This window comes from Sphaeramia orbicularis, chromosome 8 (assembly GCF_902148855.1).
Source record: "Sphaeramia orbicularis chromosome 8, fSphaOr1.1, whole genome shotgun sequence".
Lineage (NCBI taxonomy): Eukaryota > Metazoa > Chordata > Actinopteri > Kurtiformes > Apogonidae > Sphaeramia > Sphaeramia orbicularis.
Genome location: NC_043964.1, coordinates 7,250,903 through 7,259,215, shown reverse-complemented (window position 1 = coordinate 7,259,215; position 8,313 = coordinate 7,250,903). Strand labels below are relative to the sequence as shown.

The 8,313-nt window shown below is 39.2% G+C and overlaps 1 protein-coding gene across 1 annotated transcript; it reads left to right on the top strand.

Moving 5' to 3' along the window:
* The first annotated feature begins 2,336 nt into the window (after positions 1 to 2,336).
* LOC115423817 (CDP-diacylglycerol--inositol 3-phosphatidyltransferase-like) lies at positions 2,337 to 7,987 on the top strand. The gene is made up of 6 exons (XM_030140871.1): positions 2,337 to 2,489; positions 3,045 to 3,179; positions 3,416 to 3,569; positions 5,141 to 5,222; positions 6,202 to 6,283; positions 7,648 to 7,987. Exons 1-6 carry the CDS (start codon positions 2,447 to 2,449, stop codon positions 7,788 to 7,790), a joined length of 639 nt encoding a protein of 212 aa, XP_029996731.1. The 5' UTR covers positions 2,337 to 2,446; the 3' UTR covers positions 7,791 to 7,987.
* The last annotated feature ends 326 nt before the right edge of the window (positions 7,988 to 8,313 follow it).

Genomic DNA, 8,313 nt, shown 5'->3' with positions numbered 1-8,313 from the left:
GTTTTTTGTGTTTAATAACTGAGCCAGGGTAAGTTTATCCTCGTTGGAAAATCCATTAAACTGATCTGTTACTGGTGATAATGGGAGCTTTCACCTATGTGTGTTTATCATCTGTTCTTGACATTATTAGGACTAAACAGATATAATCTTATCATTAAAGAAGTAAAAGTCATGTGTTTTGTTGCATACATAAGGTGGGGGTGGGATTTAATAAGTTTTCTTCTTCCCACTCTTCGAGCAATAAATATTGAATTTATTTTTGTTATTACTAGTGTAATACTTTCAGATATTGATCATTATCGTGTCATAATTTACTCATATTAACAATAATAATATTTGTCTTTATTTTAAAAAGCTAAACCGGAAATGTACTTCTGTGTGAAAATGGCAGTCTGAGCTTGCCGCACTCCACAGACTGGAAGTCATCTGTACGCACCTGCCTGATTTGCTTCGCGCATGTGCAATATGGTTGGCCATCATTGCAATGAAATCAAATCCGTTTGGACAAAAACGATTTTTGGACCTTATCTGATTTGCGTTTAAAAAAAACACAAAAACTTTATTAACAACATTTACATTTACGAATACAGATATCTGATCCACAGTCCAACTGTCACACTAATGCCGCCTTTCCTCTACCTGGTACCGGCTTGACTCAACTTTTTTGTGTTTCCATTACAAAAAAGGACCTGGAATCTGGTACCCGGTACTAGTTTTTTGGTGTCACCTCCGCCGAGGTTCCAGGACTGGGGAACAGATTCTAAAACGTGACGTTTACTAGTGATGTTGAGATAAACCTCATGAGGCATCGAACCACTTGAGCCAGTTGGATCGAGAAAGGGTTCATTTCTCGAAGCTTCATGTGCGCACGAAACCACCTCCTGGCCATGTGTATAATAACAGGCAGCTGGATCTGAACCACAGAATGTGTCAATTTTTGGGTCTGTTATGGCTCTTGGGAATGACTATGAATAACAAAAAATGTTTGACCAAATAATTTCTCTACATAAATTATCACATATGTGTATAATAAAATATTTTTGAATTTATTCTGTGTGTGTAAATTTCCCCCAAATGTTAGTATCATATGTGGGAGGTTGTGTAATGTTTTTTTGTTTTGGTTTTTTTTGTCACTCTAGGAAACTGTCAGGGACTTAAACAGGCAGAGGACAGTGAAAGTGCTTGTGGAACTTGGACAATTATGTACAGAACAGGGGACATTTTATTCATTTTTATTCAGAAATAACAGTTTCTCAACAGTTTTTAGTTTGAAGGGATTCCTTTTTTTTGACACGACCTCTCCGGTGTTTGAAAACACCCTTTCACATGGTACAGAAGATGCTGGCATGCACAAAAACACAAGAACAACATTATATAAATTGGGGTACAGTAATTTTTATCTCTCCCAGTACTCCAGATAAGCAAACCTTATGTGTCTGAAATAATGTTAGATTTAGTTTCCCTTATTAGGAGTTATCAAATGCAAATGTTCCCACACAGGGGAAATCCTCCTCTTCTTCACTGGCTCCATCCTCTTACTCTTCCTTCTCTTCTCACTCTCCTAAATCTTCAAATGATCTCTCTCTAAACTCTTCAAACTGTCTCCAAACTATATAAAAGCTATCCAAACTATCCAAACTCTGTTCAAGCTCTGCACTGACCGTAACTCTCAATCCAAACCCCACATTCTGAACTGGAGCCTGAGGGGTTTATTTTGCTGTCAAACCTGAACCAGGTACAACCACCTCTGCAGCGCCTCGCGAAGCAGTCACGTGGTACAGCCGGGCTTCGGACGTCATCATTTGTGGCTCCTCCCCTAAATGAAGCGAGCCTCGACACGCGCTTCGCGGAAACGCCCCCTCCAGTACTCCACACACACCAGTCATGTTTACACACTGCAGACCACTGATTGGTCAGATAGTCGTCTTTGTGAGCCGCTATTTTACAAAAAACAGATGCGGAAGTTGACAGTAAATATGTCTGTAGGTTAATCCACATGATGACAGTCTGTAAAACTACACCATGGTCAGTCTTTGGTGTAAACATTCAACATGAGTTTGACAAGACAACAGGCGACGAGCGACTTTATCAGCAACTCTGAGCAGAGGACACGGAGGGACTGAAACACTACATTTGTAACTCTGTGATTTAAAGTGTAATGTAGGAAACATGAAGCTGTGCTGCGGAATATTCTGCAGTTCAGTAGTTTATTTAGTCCACGTCATTCGCAGGTATACACCCTACACCCACTGGGACTCCCAGATCTGCGTATAAAACGGAGTTTTGTGACCATGATGGCTGACTGTATTGCGCATGCGCCAAGCAATTCGGTTGTATGCAGATCGGGTTGCCACACCTGTAGTTTGTCTCCTGAAGCCAAAGTTCGTTAGAAAAACAGAACCCGGTTCTACATTTACTGAGACCAGAACCTACACGGACCGGAGCCATGACCCAGGAGAACATCTTCCTGTTCATTCCGAACCTCATCGGTAAGTTTTAACTCTCTGTTCGCGGTCACACGGAGCTAGTTTAGCATTAGCCACCAGGGTCCCATCAGAATGTAACTAGAAAAGCACTGGGAGAGTGCAGCTACCCCACAAGGCAGATCAGCCCCCCCCCCACCCCATCACCACCAAAATGTAATCATTTGTTCCTTGTGCCAGTATCAACATTTACTGAAAATGTCATTCAAATCCATCAATAACTTTTTGAGTTATCTGGCTAACAGTCAAACAAACAAACAAACCCTGATGAAAATAGAACCTCCGCCGTTACACTTAGCAGAGGTAACAATAGTTTGTAAATGTAAAGGTTTATATATAATTGGACTTTTTTACACTAAAATGAGATGAAGCAGTGGGAGTAGGCATTAGTTTTTAGTTTTTCTATTTTCAGATGACACTGGTTTGAACATCCTTGATCATATCTTTAGTTTTTGTATTTGGACTTGGTGTTGGGCCAGTTTTGGCCCACAGGCCATATGTTTGACACCCCTGGTCTAGAAGCTCCGCCCCTTGTGACCAGATGTGTCTTTGTACCTGTAGGTTATGCCCGGGTGCTGCTGGCACTGCTGTCCTTCTACCTGCTGCCCTGTTGTCCGTGGCCTGCCATCTTCTGTTACCTGCTCAATGTCCTGTTGGACAACGTGGACGGATACGCCGCCAGGGCGCTCAACCAGTGTACGGACCACAGCTCACAAATAATAAGAATAATGATAATTAATAATAATAATAATAATACATAAATAATAATAGTAATAGTAATAATAATAATAATAATAAATTAATAATAATAAATGATAATCGTAATAGTAATAGTAGTAGTAGTAATAATAATAATAATAATAATAATAGTTGAATCTGTCCGTGTCCTCGTTAATCGTGACTGTGTCTAACCAGCGTTTGCTTGTTAACAGCCACTCAGTTCGGAGCAATGATGGACATGCTGACGGACCGCTGCGCCACCATTTGTCTGCTGGTCAACCTGTCTCTGCTTTACCCATCATGCACCTTCCTGTTCCAGATCAGTATGTGCCTGGACATCTCCAGCCACTGGCTGCATCTGCACAGGTACTGGTTTTTTGTTTTCTGTTTTCTCTCCAGAGTCCATTGTGTCTCTGGGGACACCATCTTACAAACACTGTTATTCACATTACAGAGCAGAGAGCAGCAGAGTGCAGTGAGTGAGATATGGAAGATTTTATGACTTTTATCAGCATTTCAGCGAGGTTTCAGCAGGGAATTTTGGTAAATAATTGTATATAATAGTGATTTGGAGTGTTCTACTCGTGTGTTCGACGTGTTTTTGTCCAGTCTTATCCTTTTTTTATCTCTACTTTTATAGTGTAGTATACAGGGTTCATACAGGTGTTGGAAATCCTTAAAAATCCTTGAATTAATTGTGTTTTCAAGGTCGGAAAAGTGCTTGAATTTTAGTTTAAGTGCTTGAAATTAAAGCCAAAGCTCTTTCCACAGAGGTGACACATTTATATAAATGGACCTTTGTGTCGTACAGTCAGTTCCAGGTGTTCTCAAGTCGACTCCAGGTCCAGTTGGATCTGAACCTTTGTCTCTTTGGTTCCAGTTTGTCTGAAGAACACCATGTGACTTCCCTATATTTGGATAAAACTGTGTTCTCCTTTAATTTGTAAACATTTTGCTATTATGAGACATCATTTTAGATGTGTATATATAATACAACGTACATCAATGTGATTAAAAAAAGTGAAATCAATAATCCTGAGTTTATGTGTTCCTGTAGATGTGGATTTGACCCCAGTGATGAAAAATGACCCTAAAAAGTGCCTGAGTTTGACCTTGAAAAATGTCCATGTATTTTAGATGTAACTATTCCATAAATGCTTGTATATTTACACACACACATTTATTTATTTATTATATAGCCAGGGCTAAAAATGACTGGAAAGAACTAAAAATAAGAACATGGACACAGAATGATCCAGACAAACTCAGATGTTTGAACAAATGGAAAATCCTTGAGTTTATTTCTAGAATCTCATAAAGTTTCATTATAAACATTTACAGTTGTGTTTCAAAAATAAATATGATTTTAAAAATGAAGTTTGTTTTTTTTCTTTTCTTTTTACTATAACAAACTGTTTTAAGCATGTATTACTTGTAATAGTAATAATGAATGGAAAGATGTTGAAAACAGGCAAAAGAATTGGGAAAAAAGATAATTTGTGTTTGGTTTATCAGTTCATTTACAGTTGAGATGAAACAGTTTTGGTCGATGTTCATGTTATTTTGTTTATTTATTTACCTTTACTTGTTTATCCTGCCTTTACCTATGATTTTAGCCCCTAATTATTATGAAATACTGTTGTCGAAAGAATAATGAAGGAAAATAGAGGAAAACCACTTTGAATCTTCATGATAGTTCAAGTGTAGATCTGAGTTTATACTGTGCACTTGAACACACCGTGACATCCCTGTATGGATACTGATCATTTTAGGTAAAAATGCCTAAAATGTTCTAGTTGTAGGTTCTGATCCGTGAAGATTCATTGAGTTTGTGTCACATGTGAGACTCAATAAAATAAATGAACAGTTACATAAAAACTGAGATGATTTTCAGATTAAAGAAAGGATGAGTTTGTTCTTTTTTCCATCTTTGACAGTTCTAGAATAAAAGGATCATCAAGCCATAAAACCATCGACCTGTCGGGAAACCCCATCCTACGGATCTACTACACGTCTGAGGTGAGGATGGGCCGGTTCTGTCTGGACGGTCCAGTTCCGTTTGGACGGTCCGGTTCAGTTTGGACAGTCCAATTCTGTTTGGATGGTCCAGTTCTGTTTGGACGGTCTGGTTCTGTCTGGACAGTCCAGTTCTGTTTGGATGGTCTGATTCAGTTTGGATTGTCCAGTTCTTTTTGGACGGTCCAGTTCCATTTGGACGGTCCGGTTCTGTTTGGACGGTCCAGTTCTGTTTGGATCATTTGGACCTAGTTAGAACTGTTCAGAACCAACAGACATGATGACACTAGTGGTGTGTATAGGCAAGAATTTGGCAATACGATACAAATCGCAATACTAGGATCATGATACAACATATCACAATACTGTTAACCAGGTGATATTTTTTTTGTTTTGTTTCTTTTCTTTTTTAAAGATTATTTCCTGGAAAAACTTTTAGTTCAGCATTTGGATAAACATAGTTTGAACACATGGCTTTACCAAAACAAAAAATACACAAATAAGTTTTACAGACATTACAGTTGAAGATCCTGCTTAAATGTTCGTATTCTATTGCGAAAAGAATCCATAGTGTTCAGTCCCTGAATCATCCAACATCAGAACATTATTCTTGTGCATTCCCAATAAAAAAAAAAAAACCCTAACATCTGCCTCTTTCAGACAGTAGAAGTGCTTTTAGGATGCTTGAAATAACTGTTATCAATTTCAAAAAACTACATGTATGACCTGCAGTATCACAATAATACTGTTTTAGTAAACAAACAACAGACAACACCCAGAACACCCATGAATATAGAAATAAAAGAGCATGAAATTCAAAAATGAACCTCTGCCATGTCTGCATTTGAATAAATACTGAAAAATGTCAATACAATACTTTTGAATATCAGTACAGTATCATGAAGTGAAATATCACGATATATTGCAGAACCAATATTTTTTAACACCCCTGGATGACACTGTTGTGTTTGTGCGTCTGCAGCCGGTGTTGTTCATCATGTGCACAGGAAACGAGCTGTTCTTCTGTTTGCTCTACATCCTGCACCACGTCCAGGAACCTGCAGGTCAGCCTTCATCATAAATGCACCTGAACACCACACGAACCTAAAGTACATGCACCTGAACACCACACAAACCCACAGCACATGCACCTGAACACCACACAAACCCACAGCACATGTACCTGAATGCCACACAAACCCAAAGCACATGTTCCTGAACGCCACACGAACCCACAGCACATGTATCTGAACGCCACACGAACCCACAGCACATGTACCTGAACGCCACACAAACCCACAGCACATGCACCTGAATGCCACACAAACCCACAGCACATGCACCTGAATGCCACACAAACCCACAGCACATGCACCTGAACACCACACAAACCCAGAGTACATGCACCTGAACACCACACGGACCCACAGCACGTGTACCTGAACACCACACAAACCCAGAGTACATGTACCTGAACGCCATGCATACCCATAGCACAGGCACCTGAATGCCACACGAACGCACAGCACATATACCTGAACACCACACGAACCTACAGCACGTGCACCTGAATGCCACACAAACCCACAGCACATGCACTTGAATGCCACATGAACCCACAGCACATGTACCTGAACGCCACACAAACCCAGAGTATGTGAACCTGAATGCCACACAAACCTACAGCACATGGACCTGAACGCCACACAAACCCAAAGTACGTGTACCTGAACGCCACACAAACCCAGAGTACATGCACCTGAATGCCACATAAATTTTTGTCCATTTTATTCATTGTGTTGTTTATTGAGTTCATTTAATTAATCACCGAATTCTTTTGCATTAATTTTAATAATTTTCTTGGGTAGTTTGGTCAGTATTTCATTTTCTGAGATTTTTGTAAATTTTTTATTTTTTTCATTATTCTTTATTTTGTTGACAATCATGTTCTCCTTTATTTATTTTGTTGAATATTTCGTTCAGTTTTTGTTCATTTGAAAGTTTTTTGTTTTCACTAGTTTCATTTTATTCATTGTTTTGACTTTATTCTTTCTCATTTGTCATTTATTATTTATGTATTTGTTAGTTTGGTCAGTTTTTGTTCATTTTGTCAACAGTCTTGTTTTTTAATTGTTTATGGTTAATTTTATTATATATTTTGGTTCTTTTTTGTTCATTTTGTCAACAGTCCTGTTGTTTTTTAATTGTTTATGGTTAGTTTTATTACATATTTAGTTTCTTTTTGGTTCATTTTGTTGACGGTCCAGTTTTTTTTAATTGTTTGTTAGTTTTATTATATTTTTACTTTCTTCCGGTCCCGCTGCTTTGAGCTGATCCACATTAAACCCATCTGTCATCTGTTCCATCATGTTCTGATGGTTCACGTCAGACTCGTTTCTGACCCGTTCTCCTCTGTCCTTGTGTTCAGCCTGGTTCTACTGGCTGCTCGGACTCTGCGGAACCATCTTCTTCCTGAAGTCCGGCATCAGCCTCGTGCATCTCGTCACCGCCTCACAGAACATGGCCGCCCTGGATGCCACCGAGCGAGAGGCAAACAAGAAGAGGCAGTGAGAGACGCCGTCACCGCGGAAACAACAGGAGTATGACCAAATTCCATGACATTCAAACTCCGAAAAAAAGACGAGGTCCAGAGTCTCTAAATTTCCTGGTGTGTGACGGTTTTTATGTCAGATCAGTTGCGATTGGATGGAACAACAGTGTGCGACGAGTGAAAACAATCTGAGTCAATTATATCAAATCTACACGAAAGAAAAACGAACGAGTCCAATCCCTGAAAAGTCATTTATCTGTTGAATGTGTCACAGTATTTATAAGCTGTTGATTGTGCTGATTTTATTGTCACGTATTATTATTCTTATTATTACTGCTCTTATTTTGCTGTTATTGGATATTGATTAGTTATTAGACATGACGACCCTTCCTCTTATTGTGTTAGAGCAGCTTTGTTTCCTCGTTTATTCCAATAGAAGCTGTAGGACGTGGTTCAGGTCGTCAGTTATTCCTGGTGTGAGTTTAATTTTAGGCTACGTTCAGACTGCAGACAAATGTGGCCCAAATCCAATTTTTTGGGGGG